Here is a 26,363-nt window from a genome sequence, read left to right on the forward strand (position 1 = left end):
AAGTGGCTGATATGAACAAGTCCTACCAATAGCTAGAGAGGGCTGGACTGAAGCACAGCACAGAGGTCCTGATCATGACAGCACCGGAGCAGTAGAGGCCCAGATATACCGCCCCAGGAAGGACCCCAGGTGCAGGTTGTGCAAAGAGGCCCCTGAAACAATCCAGCACCTCACAGCATGGGTGTAAGATACTAGCAGTAAAAAAATAATTCACTGAATGCCAAGTACCCAGCTTAGTGTACAGAAACAGCCTTTGTGATCTATGTAGCCATCCTGAAGTAAGGTCATTTCAAGAATAATAACACGAGAAACTGAAGAAATACCAAGGACTCAAGGAAAAGCTGGAGGAAGCCTGGACGGTGAAGGCAACAGTAGTACCCGTGGTCATCGAAACATTAGATAGCTCCATCCAGAAGATTGCAATCTTTGGAACAGCTAAGATATTTAACTTAACCCTAAAGCTCTATGTCCAGAGATAAGATTTTTGGTCCAAGTTTTTTTTTTGTGGATGGCTCATTCACTAACCTGCTGTACAGGTAAAAAGCAAACAGCCAAACAGCATTTTTATGTAGTATACAATATGTGATGCGCACATACTACCGTGGGTACGGTAACCAAAGGAATGTGTCACACTGATGTCAACTTGTTATTTACTTTCCAAATCTGAATGACTGAGCAAGGCGAAAGGAGAATTAATCAACCGCTGTGTGACCAGGCAGGCGAAAAATAGTGGAGTGTGGGGGAGGGGAAGCGGCTCAAAGCAGGCCAGATAGGCTACACGCTGAACTGTACTCAGCACAGTGTGCTCAGACTGAAATATATTACAATGATAATACAGTTTAGCGTATTTTGAAGCTAATGTATTAATTTGATTATATAAGTTATGAAAATAAACATGCATTACTGGTCAAATATAAGCCACAGTCCTCCCATTAGACATAAAACAGTGTAGTTGTGTGGTAATGGCCGTTAAAACAATCTTTGGACTGGAAGACACCTCGTTTATCTCTTTATGTAAGCAAGTAGGCGTTTACGAACCGACACGCTAGCTTGTACTTTAGCTAATTATGGCTGAGATGTACCAGATCTAATCTATAAGCGAATTAATTAATTAATTAAGCTGTATGCCCAGTCGTGCTTTCAATATTCAGGTTTAAGGTCAGTCAGGCTTCACCCCTCCACCACCACCACCTCCCCCTCTTTCTGTGTCTACGTCTCTCCCGCTGCCGTTCAACGCTCGCTGCTGTCTCCACACTCCTGTTCACAGTGAACGGTGAAACTCCACGGAGCAGCCTGCGAGCCTCAGCCACAGAAACTCGGCTTATTCCAACTTTGCCGCCAGTTCCGAGCGTGTCTGGGCGAACACGGTTTGGTAGCACGGCAAATTAGCCGACAGTGAGTCATACACACCGCGGTCGGAACTTGAAATATGACTATTATGAAAATGGGGGGAAAGTCTTAGCTTGCTTACTGAAGTTGGAGGCTCTCCTTGTGGAAGAGGAAGAGGTGGCGGCGGACACCACGAGTTCACTCTCACAGTAAAAAGGTAAGCTAGTAAAGGTCGAGAGGCAATGTTTAAGATGCACTGCTCCTTTCTCTCTGTGAGGCAAACAGGGTGATGACTTTCATAAATTGGTAATTATGGCGTTGAGTTGAAGGTTGCCGGCTCGCAGCTTAGTCACCCATTGACTTAACACGTGTGTTAAAATTCGTGTTTGCGTCTTTTCATTTACTGTCTTTTTTGTTCCTAATCTAAACAATCCACTTTTCTGAGACTGCCCCGTGCTTACTTTATATAGCTTATCTGTGGACACCTTGACAAAATACGAGTTTAAGTATGTCTCTTTTCTAGGAATAAAATGGTCTATTTTGCGTTTAGCAACACATCAACAAAAACATTCTCTAACACAAAGTTGCTTTTTAGGTAATTTAAGCTTGTATATAAATGAGACATATTTATATTGCCATGCTGAGTTAGTAAGCTCTGGTGTGGGGGAGGGGAAGACATTCAACTGTACAAGATACTGCCACCAGTTCATGTTACTGTATAACTACAATGTTAAGCTGTCACTGTCTAAAACTGCATTAAAGTACAACAGGCAAGTTTAAAGGAAACATTTTATGACATGAAGATTAAACAAATAGAATAGGGGGTGTCGTTTTTGTTCAGCCACCTATAACTATCCTGACGAATCAAAGTATATTGTGGCTTTAATGCTGTTGAATGTTATTTTAACCTGGTTGTACATAAAGTTATGTATCAAAACAATACCCTAATTGCCTTTTTTTTGGTCCTGCAGTTGTTTTTTTAATCTGCATTTTGAATTGTCACATTAGAAAGGATAAATTGATGTAGGAAATCCAAAGGAACATGCAAAATTGGCTTTGTTTTCCAAAGACTTAATGCATATAATTTAAAATGAAAATCTCTTTCCTGCTAAAGTTATTGTGCAGCAGCATTTGACTCATATGATTGATCATCTGTGTCGACGTCTAGAGGAGAAATGTAGAGATTAGCACATAATGTAAAACAGTGACAATCTTAATTGAATGCACTCTATCTTCCACTATGTTCATAAAACTGAGCAGTAACATAATCTATGAATCTGTACCAGTGAGCCTTTTTTAAGGGGGTGGGAGGCATTTGTAATGTCAAACATTTTTGGGGGAAGCAACATGGAGGTTGGTTAAATGATACTGTAGCTTTTTTAGATATTTCAGGCGTCAAAAAGCTCAGATTCGAGTGAGTTATTTAAAAGTTGAGTTGCAGCTGGATTGTGTGACATGAATCTGTTAAACTCGGTTCCCACATCATGTCTGTACAATTTACAATAATAAACTTGTGAATATAGGTTATAACACTTACTAGGGTATATTTTCGGTGTCAAAAATACTCTTTGTGCTAAACAATTTTTACCCTATTTCTTTTAATTTGGTTTTCAAGTCACCCATTACCTTTTGTACTATATCATGTTGTTAACCAATATATTGTATGTTTGTCTCTTGTTAAAATACTACGTTTCAGATTAAATATACTGCCTTTGGTGTTAGTTCTATGTGGGATCTCAGGTTTAAAATGAAAATGGTGGCCTGCTGTAGATACAGAACTATGATTCAATCATTTAGCAGCCTGCCCTCCTCATTTTGCCTTGAAATTGATCTTTTGGAAAACATTCGGTTATAATGACTGTGGACTCAAAGAGGCAACAGCATAGAGCATTTTGTTATATTGAGTTCAAAGCAGAGCTGTATCCTCTGCTCGTAAGTAGGGCAAGGAAGTCCCCGAGAAAGCCTTTGTCAGTCTTGTGGTGCAGCAAATCTCTGTTTTGAGCTGTCCAAATATTTCTTTAGTGGTATTAATTTATGATAGGCCATGGGGGGAGGTGAGCCATTCTCTCTCTCCAGAAGAGACATGCAGTGTTCACGGGCTGCCAGCCAACTGGCACACTAGTAGTTACTCTGTAATTACACCCATACAAGTACTGGCTGGTTGAAGGCTGTAGTTATGCATTTGGTTATATTTTGGATTTAGGGCGGCACTGTTTATCATTGTGTGAAATAGTGTCTGTGGTTACTTGACCCCGTCCTTGTGTGTATTCAAATGAAAACAAATCCACATGCCTTTAAATGTGTATTAAGTGTTTAACTATGCCTCAAGCATCTCCCCAGCTGCATACTCTGTTGTTTTCATTATTTCTATCATTATCTGTTTTTCTTCCCCATTTTTGCTTAAGACTTTCACTCCTGTCATTGTAAGGTTATGCTCTGCTAATCAGCATGTTCTCCCAATGTCAGGCTGTTAATACAAACATTGTATTGACAGAATATGAGCTATTCTGAAATGATTGAAGAGCATCTGCCACAGGATTGTCATCATACAAAAAAATTCTAACTCGATACAAAGGATGGTGCTCGATACTATTTTCGATACTATAAAAGGGGAAAAATAATTCTTTTAATGAAAGTCCGAACACTGCAAAAATAAAACAATCCAAACAGTACAACAAAAATAAATGAATAAATATAAGAAAAGACATTAACAATGTAAAATGAATGAATTATTTTAAAGCTCTATTAGTTTTTGCAGAGATGGTCTTCATACTGTAAGCCTGACTGTAAGCCAGTTTGGGATCAGCCAGTAGCAGCTTCTGCCGTTAATTTTCAGGCTGGTTTTTCCTGCAGCTCGGGAACGAGGCTCTTGTCACGGATGGGGGAGGGGCCTGCGGTAGCATCCGCGACTCGTTGGGAAGAGTAAACAATAAATGTTTTCATGTCAGTCTCCAATAACTGACAGGCGTAAATGAGAACATCCGTTTCAGACATTGTCATACTTCGCCGTCCTCATACTTCCATGCTTCTTTTGCGTTGCCATGGTTGTTGTGTCAATTTCTTCCACTAGTGGGCAGTGCTAAGTTCAGAGTTCACTCCCGCCAGCCGGCGTCAGTTGGTGGCAGTAATGCGCCATTATAAAGTTATTTCCAACCACCCAATAGGCCCTAAACACTTGCACACAATCTTTATTCAAAAGCGCACACAATTTTTACAGTTGTTTTGCTTGTCTTCATTCTTATCTGCTTTTTTTGTTCCCATCTTGATTCTCTTCTTCCTTCCCAGTGCCTGTTTAAAGTGGGTATAGGTGGCTGGTCTGTTCTGTGAACCAACTCATACCAAAGTAGCATTTAAGAATATACCCGTGCTAATTATTATCTAATTAGATACTAAATTTTAGGATTGATTATTATGAGAATAATTTTTTTTACAACAATAATCTGACAAGTTTTTTTTTTAAAATAGGCTTTCAGAAGGAAGGAAGGTGTATGGAGACATTAAAACTGCTGGTGGATGACTGTTCAGGAAGTTGTGCAAGCACATGCGTGCCAGAGTGAGAAACCTCATAACTGAAGTTTAAAGTACATTTTTACATAGTCATTATCTTTTGGCCTCACCCTGATTTATGTTAACATACCTTTTTTGTGTTTTTGAATTTAAATTACAAAAAGAAAAACAGAATATAGGAGATGGATATCATCAAGTATTTTGACTTTGCCATGATTGAATGTAAACTCTAGATTGTAAATAGAAAATGCAACATTATTTGGATTTGTGTAATAAATACTCAAGTGGTCCTATTGGAATCGACAGAAAGCAAAACCTCAGGTCTTAACCAAATTATCTGGTCTGAAGGGGTTTTCTTGCAACATAAGTTTTGTGTGTGTGTGTGTGTGTGTTTGTTTTAAATGTTACATGTAGCTTTTCTATCTATGCTTCTACCTATGCTTAGATTATTGTTGGTGGCTTTTTTTTTAACTGCACTGTCTCTTGAAATGGTAGTTGGAAGACTTCGGCCCTTTCTGTTCACCGTGCTATCACTATCAATGCTACAGCTGTTGCATGGCGACTAGCACAACAATGGACATCCATGTAGTAATCATAGAACACACAATAGATGCAGAGGAGGAATGAAGTGATGAGTGAAGAGAGATGGGACCCACATAGCAGAGTCCAATGAAGAGGAGGCTATATACACTCTCTTTTCTATCATCATGGACAATGTGACGTTGCTGTTAGATGATCTAATGGACAGTGTTGTTTTTGGCAGCCATCTTAGTTTAAGTTCTTTTTGGTTTTAGTTCTTCTTTTGAATCAAAGTTCTTATTAGTTTTAGTCAGATTTTAGTCATTTCTGTGTGTGATAGTTTTAGTCTGGTTTAAGCCGACAAAAAATCAAAGGTTTTAGTCTATTTTTTGTCAGTTTTAGTAAAAGAGAAAGTCTTAACGCAAGATGGTCATTTTCACCATTTTGAAATTAGCATAATTCAATATCTTTGTCAAATGAAATCATGGTCCCCGACTTTTCCTAAAACTATATACACAAATATTTATTAAAATTAGTTTCAATATTTAGTATGTGAAGGACAGCGGAAATATAATAATTTTTACCTATTTTAGGTACAGGTGGCCATTTGCACTGTGTTTAGTTTCCCAATGTTCTGGATCAGATAATGTGAAAGTATTCTGTAAAAGGTGGTATGCAGAGATGGATTGATGCTAGATTGTAAAATATACGTGACGTTGAAGGAATAAAAGTCCTCATCATCATTAAGTGCACTGAAACCCAAACTGCTGAAAGGGGTTTCTATGGCTGGGAGAGGGCAGTCTAGCAGAGTTTATGAAGGGAAACAGAAAGCAAGGCAGGTAGAACAACGTGGACTGCAGGACAATCTAAAGGTGCAGCAGACTTCTGAAAGGAAGCCGTGTCAGGTACGGAGAAGCTGGAGGCAAAAAAAAAAAAAACAAGGACACGGCAGCATGTGTGGAAAAACCGAGCATTGTTGCTGTAGCAGGAGCAGAGTCGTGATATTTGCTGGTAGGACTTTTAAATAGTGTAGATTGTCATGACAGTATAAATATTATTGCCTTGATATAGCCTTACTTTTGCTATATTGTCTGGGTTCTCCATCACTTCAGGCTTATCTAACCCCATTATGTTTTTGTTTTTTTTCAAACAAATATCCAGGCTAATGGATCATATTAACCGTATGTCCATAAATAATTTTGTCGTTTCCGATCACGAAGCCCCTTTGTTGACGCTGCTGCCATGGTCCATCAATGACTTAACAAACTCAGTTGTGTGTAAGTGACTAGTGACCACAGGTGTTATGTGCAGAAATCTGCATGCTCGGCAGTGGGTGTGGTAGGATGCAGCAGCATTGCTGATACTTTTAAACTTTAGAAAGACAGATTACATGCATAACAGGCAGAAATGTCCATCTGACAGACTACCCACTAACTTTTTCATCTGGTGTCGTCTTTTCAGTGAGAACTCACACTTGTCTCGTCATGTTTTAGTCATCAAAAAGCCATGTTTAGCTCGTCCCCGTATTGTTGTCATGAAATAAAAGGGCGTCAACTAAATAATTTTTTCATTGTCATCGTTGACGAAAACAGCACTGCTAGTGGCCATGGTGAGCAATCGAGGGGCCTTCTTTGAGTCAAGTGTAGCTCTGTTTTGTAGACGTGGCTGCAGGAAAATACTTTATATTATTATTAATATCTTTTAGATTTTTTTAAACAGGAATAAATCTCAGAGGAAGGAAATAAAGGGGGATTCGCTCACAAATGTGATCGACACCAGTCACATTATCACAAAGGAATGTTTCCTCAGCCCAGTTTTTCTTGTATTCTTGTGTTGTGTGCTGTATCATCTCATAAGGGTTTTCTAGCTTATGAATATTTGACAGGAATCAATCTAAATTAGAATAACTGCAATTTGACCTTTTATATTAAACAGTGACACAGTAACACTGCAATTTTGTTAATGTTATGCTAGAGATGGGCAGATTCACTGTTTAATGGATTCATAACGATGCAATGTGCCGATTCAGTTCTGATTAGTAAATATTCAAAATCAATTCTTTTTCATGATTGTTAAATGACAGGAACACAGCTGCGAGGTGTGACAGGAACACAAAAGTCACAAATTCTGCCCGGACACTTTAAAGGGATGGACCGGTCCGTCCCCCTAAAGTGTTCGTGCAGCAGACAGTAAATACCTGGAAGGCAGCAATTAGCCTTTCAGCCATTGCTGCAGAACATGTGATTTTCTCACCAGGTTTGAAGGCTAGTATTTGGAAACACTTAGGTTTTTCTACACATGAGAACAAACAAGACCTGGACAAGACTTGCTTCATATGTACAATGTTTTAACCTAAAATAAAGTACAATAGTAATACCACAAAAATGCTGCTCTCATATGTTCCCAGCCTAGGTTAGAAGAGGAGAAGAAGCTGCCGGTCGTTGCTCCTAATTATTGCTTTTTCATTTTTAATGTAGATTCCTTGATAAAATATGAACATAATATGAAGAATATGTTGGATATGTGCTGGATTTATTAATGGTTTGAGATAAATTAAAGGGAGTGGGGAAAAGTTTGTTCGGTTACTTAAATTAATGGATAGAGTTTGGATTTAAAGTTTGAAGTAGCCACAGAGTGATGGGTAAAAATATCCTGAATGAAGGAAAAAGATGCATTGAAAATCCTGATAATTGAATCAAATCACATATGTACAATGGCACACCCCTATGTCATATTGATGTAAGCCATTTAGAGATAAATGATCAGTAATACCCCTGGTTGTCACAGTCCACAATAATAGGGGGGAATAATGAAATCATACTTATGTGTTTCACCATGCACATTTCTAGGAAACGCTACAGATCCAGTACCATATGCTGATATGGGGACACATTGTTCTGCTTTGGCAAGTTGAGCAGAATTAGAAGGTACCCTGTTCACTGAAAGAGAACAGCCAGCTGACATTATTAGATATTGCTACATTAGCATGAACAACCCTTTGGGAAGATTGTGTGTGGAGCATTGCTTCAACAGATGCCAGCTGTCACAATACAGAAATAGCAAAGATATTTAAGGGATTTGACACGCTAATTAGCAGTTACAAATAAACTCACTGAGCTTGAGTCACATATAAAGATATTGATTTTCTGTATTTTGTTCTTTGTTGGGGAGCCTATTGGAACACACGCCATCTCATTTTAAATACAGTCAGAATAATCGTGTTGTATATTCCTAAGCACGTTTTATTGACCCCATTAAAAATATCATAAAGGTAAGGAATTGTGGTAGCAGAAATTCTTGAAGACGAGATGATTGTGCTGCTGTGAGAATCCAACTACCCTCACACTAAGGTGTAATGTGGGTCTGAGGATGTGAAACTACTGTTTAAAAATGTCATATGAAAGTACACCAAGTACTTTGCCTCATACATTCAAGGCTATATCAACTGTATCAGTTTTGTATATTTTTAATAAAATAGTATTGCATTGTCAAGGTTGATAATTCAAAAAGGATAGAGGGTCATCATACTAACCGTCCTGTACTAATTTATTTGTATGAATCTCATTTAGTGTGATAAAATGTGGTCACATCTTATAATGTGTATCGACACAATAGAATTTTTTTTCTGTAATTTGAGTGCACTCTGGAGCATAGAACTATTGTTTAATAATGTAATATTGTTGTTTTACAGTATGTACAGGATGACACCCTGCTCTGTACTCATCACATGAACCTAACCAATTGGTATGTAATTTTAGTGGTGTTAAAAAGACAGAAAAGTTAAAAATGTGCATACATGACCCTAAACAATGTACCCAAAGTGGTTTGCTACTTTTGCACAATGTCACAAGATCATGTTAGTTTGAAAAGCTAATGAAGTTCAGACATTGGGAGAGTTTTTTCTTTGTTTTTTACGTGTCTGAGTAGTAGCTACACCTTGATTATTTTATTCCAGTGCATTAATAACCATTGGCCACTGTTCAGCTGTCACAGTTCCACGAATTAACAACTTGCAGCAATGTGTTAATTATGTCGTTTCCCCACCTTACTATCTCATGATCACACAGTGAGATCTTTTCAAGGGATGTCACCAAACAGGATCTGTAGTTTGAGATGTGGCATCATGCTAACCAGATCTTCTCCCACTCATTGTTGGAATTGTTGTTAGTTGTTGAGTAGGGAAGATAGTGGTGTGTGTGTGTGTGTTTTTTAAAAATACCTTCAAACACTGTGTTACTCAACCAGCATTTGATAACAATCTCAATGTTGTACAAAGTCTGTTATGCTTGTCTGTGTCTGTTCTTTATGAGCTCATTGGATATCCGCCTGAAGTGTTTTCCCAGGCAGCCGGTGAAGTATATTTCACTGTAAATTCACGGTCTGTAGCTTTGAGCACACAGCTCTGTAAATGTATAGATCAACACACTGCATCTTTTGTGTTTATTTATTTTTTTGCAGATTAGTTTGTGTAGAATTTGCTCAACCACAAACTGGCCATGCCAGTGGGGAACCTAAAGACAAGCTAGTATAAGTGGCAATGTCATGTTTTGAACATATTTTTGGTAATTATGACCATCAGTGTGCTAAACATATAAGTGCAGTTCAAAGAAAATATCTAGTATTTCTATTCTGTTGTATTTCAACTGTATGTTTCTATAACAATATACATACAAAGATAGATTCTTTATGGTTGTAGGATGTAAAAGGAAACACCCCCAAACTATTATCACATGTACACAGATAGGATAGATGCTTTGTAGGGGACACACACTGTGATTGGAAGTCTTTGTTGTACAGTATTAGTTTTGCACGGTGAAAAAGCTGGGTGAAGAAATAGCTAAGGAACGGCTCAGAATGACGATCAGTGTTCACTTATCTGTCTTGTTTGTTTGACCCTGATGTCGGGTGGAAGGAAAACGCCAGAGAGTGGGAAGGGTGGGGTGGGGGTTGGGGATATTTAAGGTGGCACGAGCAGCTGTTGATAGAAAGCAAGAGCTTCTGGTCGCCATAGCAACACTTGTGTTGCCCACACTGACGTCTCTCAGTGTTTACAGCTTGTTTGTGCAGTCCTCATTTTAGTGGAAAAAAAAAAAAGAAGATTATACATGGCTGAGGGCTCTGTGTTTACTTGCAATGTCAAGGGCACCTATTTCTTACTTTTTTCTTTTATAACTTTGAAATAAATGTAAAACAAAAATGCATTTAAATTTTAACAAAAAAATAAAAAGATCCCCGTTTTTAACTTAGGCTAAAAGATTGCTTCCATAAAGCTGGCCGAGACGTCCTGTTCATTTCCACAAAGATGTAGCATTGATTTGATTTCAGATGATGTAACCTCCTGACCAGAATATCAGAGTAACATTTTGCAGACTTACCATAAAATAATAAGCGATTTCTTTTTAGAAATGTACTCATATGATTATGAAGATAGGTTTATAGTTTGAAATGAATTATTTATTGTCTCTGCAATTATTGAATAAGCAGAAGCTGGAAATGATATGTCGAGTATCTTGGCCGTTTCCCACTGCATCTTGTGATGGGGTGCCAAAAAGCCAGGTTATTTTAAGGAACAAGATTGAGCCACAAGATTTGACAAAGTGTTGTTTTACAATAACCTAGTTAACCGTAATCTTTCTTTATTGAACGTGTCCATAATCAAACTGGATCCCGGTTCCATAGAATATTCAGTACTGAGTCTGGCATTATGTTGTTTTAATACATGCAATTATATATATATATATATATATATATATATATATATATATATATATATATATATATATATATATATATATATATATATATATATATATATATATATATATATATATATATAACTACTATCCAAGAAAGATGTGTCACAAGACTCCACAGCACTTAATAAATTTGTAGTGAGTTACATGGATGGGTAATCTTGTTTCTATAATTGTATTTTCAGTTCAGTCTAGACTCTAGATGTAATAATGTTGGATAGTAGAGTAATACAATTAATGACCAATAGTTTTTGCCCACTTTTGAATATTCCAATTTTTTTGTTATAAAGGGGACAATCAATTTAAATGTTCTATTAGGGCTGCTCGATTATGGGAAAAATGATAATCACGATTATTTTGACTGAAATTGAGATCTCAATTATTTAACACAATTGTAGGGGGGGGGGTGACATTTGAAGTGTTTACTGTGGTAATGCCGACTAGTTTCTTTCCACCAGGTCCCCATAGCTATTGTTTGTCTCAGACCAGCAGCTATGTTCCGCCTGGTGTGATCTGGGGAAAAAAATAGTCTGGAGACATTTCGTTTTCACGTTGAAATCCGCGTCAATAAAATGTAGCGCGACATTTCTACGCGGCTCTGGTGCGGCTTGACCACAGGTCCGTAGCGGTGGCGAAACATCGGACTGTCACCACGTCTTTCACAACACCCTCACTACACTCATCATACAGGGAAGAAAGAGACAGTCCACTAAAATGGTGTTGAGATGGCAGTAATACCATTTGTCCAAAGTCTTGATGAGTTTCTGAAATCCCGGATTGTTCACTGTGTTAATTGAGAAAAAAGTTCTGTTTGTTTATAACGTTTGTCTCTCTGTGACTCTGGGAGCTGGTGGAATATTTAGTTGCGACTCACAAAAATTGAACATTTTTCTATTTTTTTTGTGTTGCGTCGCAAGCCCCTGTGTTCACGAACGCAACATTTTACATGAACGACTGTCGCCTGTCGCTTGGCTGGAGGAGCGCAGCGATTTTCGCTTCCTCGCACAAGTTTACATAGAAAATGATGGAGAATGAGCGACGCCGCCTCCCGTGTGTCCAGGTGTCTGCAACTCGTTCTGAATAAAACTAAAGCGGTCGGGGCTGTGGGAGGAGTCTGCAGCAAAGCGCTGCAATGACAGCTGCGCTCGATTTGAAAACAGCACAAATCGAAGGACAAAAAATAATCGGACCATTTAATTTTTATGATCGTTGAAAACCCAGATCGTAATTGCGATTAAAATTCGATTAATTGCCCAGCCCTATGTTCTATTCTTTTCCCTCCCCTCCTGTATTGTAAAGAACCTGCACATCAGGAGAGAAGAGCCTGGATTTCCATACTTTTAGCATTTGTCGCCTTTTTTTTCTATAGAGATTACTAAATATTTACAATAGACAAGTAGGATAAGTGGGGGTTTGTTTGTTTTTCTTATGGCAGGCAGTTCATCAGAGGGGGGATCATAACTTTTGACACTTGAAACTGAAAATGATCACGAGTCCTTCAGTCATGCTTGCAGTCTGTAACCATTCTCCAATCTTTGCCAGGGAGGATTTTAAAGACATACTTGGTGGTGTCATTTGGGATGTGTAATTCTTTCACCACATCTACAGTCCACAACAATGACGAGTATATTGAAAATTTGTCCTATAAAGCTCTGTTAGCCTGTCCAAAGTGGGTTTGTTTTTGAAATGTCCTTGCTGTGACATGTTTCACTAAACAAACGTGGTGAAATGGGGGCATTGTTTGCTTTACTTTACTCAATTTAGCTACAGATGAGTGATTTTGGAACCAAACAGCCTTTGGAAATAGAAATTATTTTTGGCTAGTTAGAGGCGAGGTTTGTTATGTTTTGTGTGACCTGTCACTAGAGGATTTTTCTTAAGACCCAGTTAACATCTTACCCACAGAAGCCATTGTGCGGCTGTCAAAACTGTGTTTATGTTTTGAATGCAACACCTCTATGCTCGCCATATTGTTACTTTCAACATGTAGGTTAAAGGTCATAGGGCTGGACAATATGGCCAAGAAACCTTAGACATAATTGGTCGCATCAGACTTGATGGGTTGAAAAGGCACCTTTCAATAAAATGAAATGCTATTGAAAGTATTTTACAGATGATCTACGAAAGGATGTCTGAATCTTGTTTTAGTTTTGCACTGAAAGGCCCAGTAAATTTGGCCTGCCAGGTCCTGGGCTGACTAGCCATGTGCAATGGAGGGCCTACAGTTGCTAGGGTTTTATATTAGCGGATTACCTCAGCAGGTAATTTCACGTATGAGATATTATCCTCTAAAGAGATGTTAATCAGTGGGTGGAGTTTTCAGTTGGAATGGAAACCTGCAGACTGTTGTCTCTCTTAGTGCACAGTTTGCCACCACTGGTAAACATTAAAAGTGTTGCCACCCAAAGGAAGCGTGGGAGAAGTGTTTCCCCTGTGACTAAAGGCTACCATCCCCCACAGTTTTGCTGACCTACATTTACTCTCACTCATTGAGTAAGGCAAAGGACAATACACAAATGGTTGTTGTGATTACCTGTGTGGAAATCATTATTTATCACCCAGCTCTTCTTCCACCATCCCCCCTCTCTGGTCTCCCCCCATACATGCACATGCACACACACACTAGCAAACACATGCTCTCTAACTCTCTCTCTCTCTCTCTCTCACTCACACACACATACACTCCCCTCCCCCCTTTCAAGACTGCAGCCCAACCAGAAGCTTCAAAGCAGGGTTTTACTCAGCAGAGCAGTTCAAGAGAAAATGGCTGCTGTTTCCAGGTCTTGTTTGCACATCTGTCAGGAGGTGACTGTTCAGGAGAAAATGGGGTGTGTGGTATGCAGGTTTTTAACATCATTGTTTTTAAACCTACATGTGCTGGAGATGACTGCTTGTGAAGCTGTTCACAATATTATTTTCAACTCAAATGTCTAAATAATATCTTATGAAATGGGTCGAAGATTTACATGAAAATTCCTGTTTAATTAGCCACACATAGAACCATTGCAGTGGCATGATTTTTTAAACTCCCTTTCAATCAAAAAGAAAAAAAGGTTAATGCTGCCTTTTGCTATTTTTAGTTAATTTAAAGAATAAATATCAGTGTTATGTCTTTTGAGACATATTTGCGATATAAAAAAAACCTTTGAGGTAAAACTGATTCCTCCCTTTGCTGAAAATCCTCATGTGATGGAATATAATGAATAAAGGGTTTATGCTCTGATCTGCTCCTCCAATTAGTCTTTGTTGGAGGTTACACCTTACATGTTACCCTGATTACACCAGGGTCATGTGTTCCACTCTCCAGAGGTGGCGCTACACCAAGTATTACTAAAGGTGAAGACGAAGAATAATGCTCATTGATTTATTGGTTAGTGGCCGCCTATTGCCCCACACGTGCATATTTTGTGGTTGTTTTTACCCGTGATGCCTTGCACTGAACCCACAATGCTCTTTGTTTTGTTGTCCGCTTTCTGTTTTTGGTCCTTTTGAAATGGACCTGCGGAGACCTGCGTTTGTAGGTGGTTGAGTCCACTTCTTTTATTTGAATCAGAATTCTTTTGTGCATTCACAATACCCCAAATGAAGTGGACTTTCCGAGCAAACAGACTAGGATTGAATAAAAAAGGCTGATGTGGATATGCCCTTAATCTTGTGGATGGGCTTTGAAAGAATATTCAAAGCATTTATGCTCTTTTACATATATGGCAACTGTGTTGGAGAGCTGTTATAGTTCAAGGAAAAACCGGAATTCTAATAGTTGCAAATTTAGATTATGTACAGCAAATAGACAGTTGAGATCTAATAAGTACTACACCTGGAATAGGGAGTAAAAAAGAAAGAAAAAACATGTAGTGAAAGCAGTAGTGGTAATGGCTACTGGTAAAAATGAAACTCCTGTGTTGGTTTCTTTACTCTAAGAATTCCAACTCAGTTTTACTGTACTACAGCTTGAAGGTTGTTATTATTTGGGCCAAAATACTAGTGAGTATGGATTAGGGCTGCCCATTATATTGAAAATTTGCCTTCATTGTGATATTAGCCTGTGCGATATACATATTGTAACAACGCCTAAAGTGTGATAAATAGTAAACTCTATTTGCATATTTTAAGGAAGTGACACTGTTTCAAACGCTGCTGTGTATTCATGCTCTGTGTGCATTAGTGGCGAATCAAATGGACGCTTATTGTCCTGGATGCTTGCTTCATGTAGATGCTTACAGCTGCAGTAGGAGGATCAGAGGAGCAAGAAAAATGTGGATGCAGAAGAACTCGTGGCTAAACAGAACAGCACATTGGCTATTTGAAACTATGCTGGGTAGAAGAGAGATGATACACTACAAACACAAGTACTCTGCAAGATATGTCGAATATACTATATCTGTGCCAACCACCAAGGGACACACATTTAAACTCCACTGCCACCTACAATACAACCACTAGGAGCTATAGAAAAATCCAGCTGCTGTTTTGTGTGTTGCACTGTCTTGCGGCGATCACTAGTCTTAATTATCTGCTTACATGGACGATGGCACGGATAGCTGGACTGGCAACTTTAGGCTGGTCCACAGTTACTGATGAGGGCATTTTATCAGGCGATCTCAAAGGTATTCTGATTTTCATATTAGACATCAGTACATTAATGTAAATTCTGCATGATCTGACAAACTGCTTTTAATAACAAACAATCCACACTGGAATATAAAACATATATCACCTTACAATTTATCAAAATCTGGTAAAGAAACAGCTTAAAACTTTTGCAAAGGCTGTCAATTTTCTATTTTACCTCTAGTCTTTTAAGACTATAGAACACCATTCTACGTGATCTGTTTGTGTTACTGGCCAAATGATTTTTATCAAGAAGACTTAAGGCAGATTTATGCTTGCATGTCGTCTGTATGCCGTCGCTTACAGTGTAGCTGATGCTGGTGAGTTTGCTCTCGCTCTCGAGCATAGGGGGTGTGCGTAGTTTTGGTGTTGTGTTTCTGTTTCTCCTCCTAACCTGAAGGTAGCAGCAGGGGTAGTTTCGGCCAGTAAACTTGTCAGAGTTCTTTTGATGGTTCCTTTCAGTTCGATAGGTATTTTCTATTTTAAAACCACAACGGAGTCCAGTATGGTTCAGTGTCTTTATTAGCTTGTGGAAGAAAATAAAGAAATAGTTTGATCAGCCTCTCATCAACTTGATCCACTGGCTATTGTTTTTAAAACGGTTGTTACCACACAAATTCAGCAAGAAGATCCAGATATCCGGCAATACGTGATCCAAAACTGACCAATCACAAGGGAGTACCTCTGCGTAACTGTCTGCTTAGCAGGGGTGCACGTCAGGTCTAGAAGAGGTGCGTGTCGAGCCTCTGCGGAGCTATGCCGAGCCTACGGCGGTTACGCAGACGCCGCGCGAGCATAATTCCGCCATTACTAAAATCTAGCGTTAGCTAAAACAATACTACTAACGTCAAAGCAGCATTTATATAGATTAATATAGCTTTTTTTTTTTTTTTTTTTTTTTTTTTTTTTTAAATCGCAAATCATGTCATCATCTATTCTTTTAACAGCGTTATCACATTTTTTCATGATAGTATGCAGCCCTACTGTGGATCAGTCTTTGGCAAGCTGATAGCTGCCTTTTCAACTATTGTTCAACTATTGATGATTGACTTTGGTTCCTTGTCGAAGGTTTACTCAACACTCCTTTCCCACCGGCTCCTTGAAAATATCAAAAAGACTAGACCTTCTTTCAAGATTTTGATGTCCTGTGAGCCTCATAAACCAAGTACACATGACTATTAACTTCTGATCTAACTGATGATTTGTTCTAGCATATTGGTCCGCGACATAAGAACGCTTTGACACCAGGATAGTCTGGGGGACTCAGTTTGATTGGGGGGGAAATTCTGATAAATTTACATCTTCATTTGGTTTGCTTTTCTCACTGTACTTTGTTCAAATGGAGCAGACCACCTGAACAATGCCTCACAGTTACAACTGCTCGGTCAGGGCAATGTTCCCTGACACGTCCACTGACTAAGTAGAAAGAGGAAGAAAATGTGGCTCATTGTCAGGATAAAAAAACCGCTCGTTCACTGCAAGTAAATAATGGAGCAACAATAAATTTATTCATTCTTGGGGTTTCTGTTTCTACTTTGGTAGTTAAATCAAATGTGGTTTTTGCCATAATCTGTCCAGTATGAGGAGCAGCAGAGGCCGCGAGTTATCTGATGTGATGGGGTACAATAAGTCACGTCTCTTTGGTTCATTGTATGGTCCTTTTGCTTTCACACTGTCAGCGAACTGCACCATAGTTTACTTGCAACTGAATGGAGACCCCTGATTTTCAAGCAGACCAGAGTTTGCTTCTTCGTTCCACATCAGAGTGCAAATATGCATTCACACTGCTCCAAACAAAGTGTACCATCAGTGGAAGCAGACCAGGCTCACTGTACTCATCCACAAGGGCCCCAAAAACAGAACAAAAATTGCACACATCAATGGCAGAGAAGATGAACGAAACTGTCCGTGGTTGAATTATTTTGCTGCCAACTGTATGGGATTTAGGGGATTAAAATATCAATATAAAATATTTCTGATTTACTATGTAAGATGATACAAACGGAACGGTCTTGTCTTTATTTTGTTAGGTCTTTTTTGTTGTTGTTTTAGGTTTGGAGAGCAATAGCTTCCATCTGTAACTTCAGTTGTTCAGACACGCAAAAACCAAAGTTGTTAAAATTATGAAGCTACCTTGTGAGTTAGTTGAATCCAGGCCATCCCTGATAATGTATGTGTCACTTCATGCCTGCCCACTGTTCCTGTATTTGAAGGGCAGCTTTTGTAATGTAATATCCATACAAACATGCCTATATTTCTAGCAGGGATTCTCATCATTAACCCATTAGGTCTTTTGGTAAGTCCTGTCTGTTTTTTTTTTCTCCAGTTAGTTGTTTACATTTGGTAATCTTGGCAAAAAGTTTGTTTTATTTGTCCTCTGAATAAGGTCTGAATACAATACCAGCTAGCCTTTAAGATGGTGACATGGTTTGAAGATGTCACTTAAATGTTTAAAAATGGAAAGCTATTTAAAGCAGTTTACTGTTATTCAACAATTAATAAGATGAATACAAAGGGTTGGATAAGTGTTCTTATTTTGATTTATTTCTCTAATTGTGACATAATTGATACTGGGTTTATGATACTACCGAGTACGTTCCCTTGCATGGAAGGAGTAGATCCTTTTTTCTATTGCAATATAGTGATTTATTTGACATGTAAATGTTTTTTCCAGTTAATTTTTTACTGAATGACTAATTGATTATTTAATTGAGCAGCTCAACTATATAATGTCAAAAAACTTATTTATTTAAAATCAGTTCAATCTCTAACACGGAGTGAATGAAAATGGGCAGACTTCTATTTTTTTGAAAATGTAATGCACAATACCATTCATCCAATGCACAGGCGGTAATCAACACACTTTCTATGTGTCTTGGTTTGAAAGCAGTAAAGCTGCTTGATATTTCCAACCAGGGGCATGGCTTTGGATTTCTTTTACCTTCAGTGTGTGACATGATTCATATTGCTATAGCAACCTAATCCACGAGGATTAGATTTTGTGTGGGGCATGCAGGTTGCCTGCAATACATCAACTGGGATCTTCTTGATTTTATTTGTATCTTACTGAAATATGTGCCCTCATTAACTTTGTGTCTGGACTACATTGGTAGTTTTTCAATAAATTCTTTATTATTTTCATGCCATTGTTTAACTTTAAATAAATTTCATGCTTTTCAAAATGACAGTAATAGACCTAAATTGAACTAATCCAAATAATCATGCACTCCTGCTATAAATCCTTCCTTCAGGAAATTTTAACACTCATTTTCTTTTGAACCCGTCTCAGAGAGATGGTTATTCATTTCTGTGGTCATTTGTGAGGCTGTATCTTGTAGTGAAGGGGAATAATCTCTCAGACTTTGACTCCACTTATCACTCCAGTGGATAAACCATAGAACTGTTTCAGAGGTTAGCACAGTGCCTGGTCTCCTGCAAGGCCCATTGTTCGGTGAAAGGGAAACTTGTATGCTGGGGGAGTTGTGTAATGGATGGTGGCATTATGGGCCCATCTGATAGAAGGATTATTGCTGCTGCCCTGCACTGATGGGACCTGAACCCCTCCAGGCTGCCTGTTAATTACATTTCCAGTTGTTTGGTATGTAGCTGTAGCTGTCTTGGGAGCAGTGGCTGCATTGCTTTGATGTGGCCAGCCCTTCCTAGTCCCATATGTAAGCTAATTAGCCAAAGAGAAACATGCTTACTGTGGTCAAAACAGGGTACAGTTGCTTGAGTGGTGGTGTTTTGTTTATGGGAGATGGAAGTTTTTTTTTTTTTTTTTTTTTTTTTTTAGTGTGATTTGTTGGTAAATGATTATGAGAATCATTGAAATGGTCAGACTGTTTTTGTTGAGTAGTTTATGTCTTGTTTTTGCAGGATTTTATGCTGCAGCAATTATGATTTTATAATTGCAGCTTGTGTGTGTGCTGTGGTTCATTCAAGGTAGACTGAAAGAATATACCAAGGTGAGAGTCTGAATAATTCATGTTGAGTAACATGTTCAGCCCATCTGGTTGAATGCCCACTGGTAATTGGGACAACACCATTCTTTGTCCATTTTTGCTCGATCTCTCTTGTTGCTATGCTACCAAAGCGAATCATGAGTGGGCCTGGACCGTCTTTGGAAATAAAGTTGGACAGCCATCCAGTCTTCATACCTGACACCACCCTTTCATTCTTTTCTCCATTGTATTCTTTGTGAAATGCCTGTCCCTTTACCTCCCAGCAGGGGTGCAGGTGCAGGAAATGGTTTTACACGTGCATGTCTCAACTTATTCTCAGGTTTCAGTCTGGTTCTTTTTTTTATTTTGTCCTCTGCGTTTTCCTTCCTGTAGTATACACTACACACATTTGTGTGTTTTAATATAGTTTTTGTTCGCTCCCTCTGATGGACAGTCGAATAGCAATTTAATATCCTTCCCGCTTTATCAGAGTTCTTTCCATCTACAGTTGGCTGGGTCACTAAGGGGAAGCCCCAGTGAGCTCACAGTGGAGGCTAAATTGATATAGACAGTCTCATTAAGCCAGAGAAGTCTCTAAACGCTTAAATTTAGTATTAAATATGGATTCACTGGTTAAGTATCTCAGCCACAGACATCATCGAAGTAAGAAATCACACATCACTGGGTAAAAGTAGGGTGAGCATGAGCTAACAGGCTGGGAATCAGGAATGTCCTATATGCGTGTGTTTGTATGTTTGCACATGACTGCATCATTTGGCACATGTCACTCAAAACCGATACTGTGTAGAATCAAGTATATAATTTTTTACCAGAACTGGATCAAGGTTATTTATTGAATGCCATACAAGCCAGTGAACATACTCCTATCGTATGTAAATGCATTGTGCCAGATCATAGAACTTTTGTTATTCTTAGATCTTATTTAATTATTTTGTTTTTATTTCAGGAGTGAGCTCAGCCTTCCAGGATACCTCCTCCCTTTCATCAGGCTAAGATGAGTATTACCAGTGACGAAGTGAATTTCTTGGTCTACAGATACCTCCAAGAGTCAGGTTTGTCTCTCAAATATCTGAAAAACATATTGAAATTAATCATGCTGAAACAAAAAGAATTTACTCAGGTCTACAACAAGACATGGATATAGATATTTTGTATAGCAGAGGACTGCCAGCAATGAGGATGCAGTTATCATTAATCTCAGAGACAGAGCGAATAATATGATTCTGTTTTTATGTTATGGTTGATTAAACAGAGCATGCTCTCACTTACACTAAAATATCGCAGCACTCTCCTTTCCTGGAATGTGAAAACTGTTAGGTTCTTTTATTGCTTTTCATTTTCACAACCTGGAACACTGATGGCTGCCTTATTTCGTAACTGTTTGAGACTATGTCTAAAGCAATGAGGCATTGTGCAAGAATTTAGCAGACCTGAGTAGTCAGCGTTGACATTGGTGTGCCTTGCAGTGCTCTCAAATATCATACTGATATGCAATGTGGTGTTCAAGTACTGTTAGCCCTATTTGGTTTAGATAAGGCATTTCTTTGAATATTTGTGTTTTTGTTGTGTACATCTTGGGCATGGTGTTTTTGTTTTCAGGTTTCTCCCACTCAGCATTCACCTTTGGCATTGAGAGCCACATCAGCCAGTCGAACATCAATGGAACACTAGTGCCCCCTGCAGCCCTTATCTCCATCCTACAGAAAGGGCTTCAGTATGTGGAGGCAGAAATCAGCATTAATGAGGTGAGTATAGAGAGCTGCTGTTACTGACTTCCACAGACGTCTTTTGTTGCTTAATGATACAAAGACAAACTTTGATTGCTTAGCTAACACACTGGGGTAGCTTCAAATATTTTTATTCATCCTAACACTGAAGTACTGTTAGAAATACAGAGGGCTGCCAGTAAGGAAAGACTTTTCACCTATTTAACTAATAATTGCTATACAGCCTAACACGAAGCAAGTCGCTAATAATTATAAATTTCTTCCCCAATGGTGACAGGATGGCACCGTATTCGATGGTCGACCCATTGAATCGCTGTCGCTCATTGATGCAGTGATGCCAGATGTGGTGCAGACTCGGCAGCAGGCCTTCCGTGACAAACTAGTCCAGCAACAGGCTGCCTGCACTATATCGGCTTCAACCTCTGGACATCAGTCAAACACACCAAAGAACGGAGAAGCCACTGTTAATGGAGAGGAGAACGGTACTCACAACATGAGTAAGTTTAACCTTCTAAATACTGGTATCAATATGGGTGTTCGAAAAAATTAGGCGATCAGGTGGCTGTCTCCAGTGGCAAACAGGAGTACAGCCTGGTGTCTTAAAAGCATAAATATTTGTAGCTGTTAAGACGGTTATGGTTTTTTTTTTTTTTGTGTGTGTGTAAAATGCTAGGAATAGAATAGAATATCTTTATTGTCATTGTAACAATTACACCAAGATTGTGCCAGCTCATTTCAACAGAGCTTTGTTAGTCACCAGATTTTGTCTCATCTCAGCTATGACAGAATTATGACTTTCATTAATGCTCTGTTTTGAAAACTAATGGAGCATCCATCCACTTAATGTCACAAAGATTTATGTATCTCCTCTGTGTGGCCTTTTGCTCAAGTGTCAGAAGTGTCGATATTAAAGATACCAGGGCAGCCGTTCTCCCTGCATCAGTAAACATGTCCTTAAGTGATCGTAGCCTTCTTAGCTATTCACTGAAGGTGATACCTTTGGTTGTTCAGCTTTGTGAGAGAAACTAGAGAGGTGAAGCACTTTACACAAAAAAGGAGGAGATAATGTTTGTCAGCACATCCCCAAAGGTATTTAATTTAAAGTGTGGATGACAACCTGAAGAGCTGGATTTGAGTAAAATTAGATGATACAGGGAGGATTTCTATTCTCTTAAATTTAGATCAGTTACTGACTAACCTTAAGTGGATTCTCATTGTGTTGTGTGCCTAACAAATTAGTCAGACTGAGATATTCACTTCAGTAAACGTTTGTCCAGTAAATGTTTATTAGCTGTAAATTTATTTTCCCTGCATCTAAAGCTTTTGGAATGTGTAGGTAGGTGTTAGCCTGTTTGTTGAGATCTATATAAATATTTATGTGCATCTGTCCATCTTTTGTGTTCGCCCACTCTCGTCAGATAACCACAGTGAGCCCATGGAGATGGATGTTGATGTTGAGATACCAGCCAGTAAAGCCACAGTGCTCCGAGGCCACGAGTCTGAAGTGTTCATCTGTGCCTGGAACCCTGTCAGCGATCTGCTGGCTTCAGGGTGAGTTTCTGTTCTGAGATGCATCTTTATTCACTCTGGATCTGTCATGCTGTATTATGTGTATTTGTAAGATATATGGCTTCATCGGAACCAGCGTTGACAGCTTATATTCCGCAATCTTTTGACCCCTCCCTTGTTCAGCTCGGGCGACTCCACCGCCCGGATCTGGAACCTAAACGAGAACAATAACTCCAACTCCACCCAGCTAGTACTTCGCCACTGTATCCGAGAAGGCGGCCAGGATGTTCCCAGCAACAAAGACGTCACCTCACTAGACTGGAATGTAGGTTTCACATCACCTGTCCTCGTCGCTTTCCTTGAATCTTTGCCATGTGGTAGACAGACAACTGAGCACAGATGAGTAACAGATACGTTTTCTTTCCAACAGAGCGATGGGACTCTGCTGGCAACGGGCTCTTATGATGGATTCGCCAGGATATGGACAAAGGACGGTATGTCCTCCATCACTGTCACACTTAACGATTCTATGGTCATTAGGTTTATTGCACTGTTAGTATAAACAATGCAATCTGTGACCTTTTTAAGAGATATTTTCTAAAAATAAATTGACTCTGATTGATTAGGAAATCTGGCCAGCACATTGGGACAGCACAAAGGACCCATATTTGCACTCAAATGGAACAAGAAGGGGAACTGTATTCTCAGCGCTGGTGTAGATAAGGTATTTCATTCTATTTTTAGGATGATACTTTGTTCTATTTCTTGGGATTTTATTTACTTATATTTGTGACATTTTCATGTTTTATCCATAAGCAGCTGCACAAGTTGTGTATAAAATTAAGATTGTGTTTTAAATTGTACTGTTAATATTTCAGACGACAATCATTTGGGATGCACACACAGGGGAAGCCAAGCAGCAGTTCCCTTTTCACTCAGGTCAGTCAGCTCACTGTGCACGTAGAATCATAACTTACCATTGCAGATATTTTGCATTATGCAGAATGCTGCCTGTCCACTTGTATTGTGGTATCAGAATCCTCCAAACCCCTAATGAGTGTGCATTAAAACATTCCACAGCCCCGGCTCTGGATGTTGACTGGCAGAACAACACCACGTTTGCCTCCTGCAGCACTGACATGTGCATCCATGTATGTCGCCTTGGCAGCGACCGGCCCCTCAAGACCTTCCAGGGCCACACGGTGAGCAGCTTTTTTCATGTTGCTCTTCTGACTCTGTGACTTACCTGACAATCATTCTAACGTGTTGTGTTTTGCAGAATGAAGTTAATGCCATTAAGTGGGATCCATCAGGTATGCTGCTTGCCTCCTGCTCAGATGACATGACCTTAAAGGTAAGTTTCTGATCCTCACTGTAATAAAGTACAGAAACAAAACATGAGGAGTTTTTTTTAATAATTTGCTATTGCTATCACACAGATTTGGAGTATGAAGCAGGAGTCCTGTGTCCACGACCTCCAGGCTCACAGTAAAGAAATCTACACTATCAAGTGGAGCCCCACAGGGCCCAGCACAAGCAACCCAAACGCCAACATCATGCTTGCCAGGTGTGGTATTTTTCACACATAGCTCACGTTGATCTGTAGGAGTGTTTGGGATTCAGAAGAAAAAAAAAAAAAAAAAAAAAACATTTTTCCAGCTACAATCCCAGTGAAAGCAATGGTGAGAGGCCTACAGCCCTACAAGCAGACCCAGATGTGTGTTAATGTGTGAATGTTCCAATTTAAATGTCTCAAAAATTTACAGTCCGTCCTAACAGCCCAGCACACCCGCCTGTAACTCAACTGGTGTCCATGCGACGGCTCTCAGTGAACACCCTTGTGAATTTATTTCCATTTGCTGCATCCAGACTATTTTAATTTTACCTGTTTATGCCAAGATGAAGTACTGAAATACTTTATCTCCCCACTTCTTTCATGAAGCAGTTTGAGTCTGAGATTCCTTAACTGCTTCATCAATTAGTGGAAATAATAATAAAATATATACTGCTGAAATACAATAAAAACAATGATTGTCACAACAAAGATAAACATGGAAGCTTTAGTGCTGATCTTATTGTTATATTTTTACACACAGTGCATCTTTTGACTCAACGGTGCGTCTGTGGGATGTCGAACGAGGTGTTTGCATTCACACACTGACCAAGCACCAGGAGCCCGTCTACAGTGTGGCCTTCAGCCCCGATGGCAAACACCTCGCTAGCGGCTCTTTTGATAAATGTGTCCACATTTGGAACACCACGGTAAGTCAGGCTGTACTAGGCAGCAGCTAAGAGATTTAGTAGAAGTAGTTGGTTGTTTTATTTGTTTGTGCTGTTGTTTCAGACTGGGGCCTTGGTGCACAGCTACAGGGGTACTGGTGGCATTTTTGAGGTGTGCTGGAACAGCACTGGGGATAAAGTTGGGGCCAGTGCCTCAGATGGCTCGGTAAGCCTATAAGTTTCTTACTGACAACACAAGTGTTTCTTTAGGAATAAGAAGTTAAAAAAAATCCAGACATATTGCTTGAAACATGTTCTCATTGCTACCAAATTCTTTCCATTCCAGGTTTGTGTTCTTGATCTTCGGAAGTAGCTGCCTGAAGTTATGTCGATGAATCCTGGAATGTGCAGAAATTGCCTTCTTCTGACATCAGCAACACTCTTCTTGCTGAAGAAGTACTGTAAAGGTGCACTGAAACAAACCCCTCGCAGGAGTTAAACCAGATGGCGGCAGCGGCTTGAACACCACCTGAAATCAGTGCACCTTACAGTTTGTTGATGTGTGTTTTATGATAAGCCTGAGATGAGATGGAAACTGGCTCAGAAATCCCCAAGACAGGACTCAACTCCCTTGGCACATCCATGTATTAAAAGGTTTCTAATAAGGACGTACTGTGATCCCCGCGGGCCACGCATCCTGCTGTTATCGGGTTGTGAAAGTGGAAAAACAAAGATGAGCTAAGTTTTATAAAGAGAGATGTGATAATGAGAGACAGGTGTTTGGGCTGTGGAAGGCAACAAATTGTGAAGGGAAGGCTGTGGACGTATGATTCCTCTGAGGAATTGTTACTTCATTTCCAAATAAACTAACAGGCAACAGGATGAAAGTAACTGGTACACACTGCTGAAGCACTGCTACTGTCTTTTGACAAGAGTTTGTTTTAAGACTACCCTGCTACAAGATGCTTCTTAGCTCGGTTTTAAGATCAGGTCAACAGGAGGGAAAACCTGCCAAGAAAATAGTCCTCACCCCCAAAATGACGTGCTCACTTCACACGAGATAAGAAATGTCATTTTGTGGAAGAGATGTGAAAAGTGTGGTTTACAAAAAGAATTTTCTGCCTTTTTGGATGTAAATTTCAAGAATGTAAAGTTATGTAAATTAGATTAATACACAGACTTATATACTGTGTATATATGTTTATATACAGTACGCTTTATTGCCA

The 26,363-nt window shown here is 39.2% G+C and overlaps 1 protein-coding gene across 1 annotated transcript; it reads left to right on the forward strand.

Annotated features, from left to right (window-relative positions):
- Nucleotides 1–1,048: 1,048 nt before the first annotated feature.
- tbl1x (transducin beta like 1 X-linked) lies at nucleotides 1,049–25,905 on the forward strand. The gene is made up of 15 exons (XM_042001756.1): nucleotides 1,049–1,546; nucleotides 20,628–20,733; nucleotides 21,281–21,426; nucleotides 21,686–21,905; nucleotides 22,827–22,959; nucleotides 23,101–23,242; nucleotides 23,348–23,411; nucleotides 23,544–23,641; nucleotides 23,796–23,856; nucleotides 23,998–24,119; nucleotides 24,197–24,271; nucleotides 24,357–24,484; nucleotides 25,014–25,179; nucleotides 25,262–25,363; nucleotides 25,484–25,905. The coding sequence occupies exons 2-15, from the start codon at nucleotides 20,676–20,678 to the stop codon at nucleotides 25,508–25,510; spliced, it is 1,542 nt and encodes a 513-aa protein (XP_041857690.1). The 5' UTR covers nucleotides 1,049–1,546; nucleotides 20,628–20,675; the 3' UTR covers nucleotides 25,511–25,905.
- The last annotated feature ends 458 nt before the right edge of the window (nucleotides 25,906–26,363 follow it).

The sequence above is a fragment of the Melanotaenia boesemani genome, chromosome 12 (assembly GCF_017639745.1).
Source record: "Melanotaenia boesemani isolate fMelBoe1 chromosome 12, fMelBoe1.pri, whole genome shotgun sequence".
Classification (NCBI taxonomy): Eukaryota; Metazoa; Chordata; class Actinopteri; order Atheriniformes; family Melanotaeniidae; genus Melanotaenia; species Melanotaenia boesemani.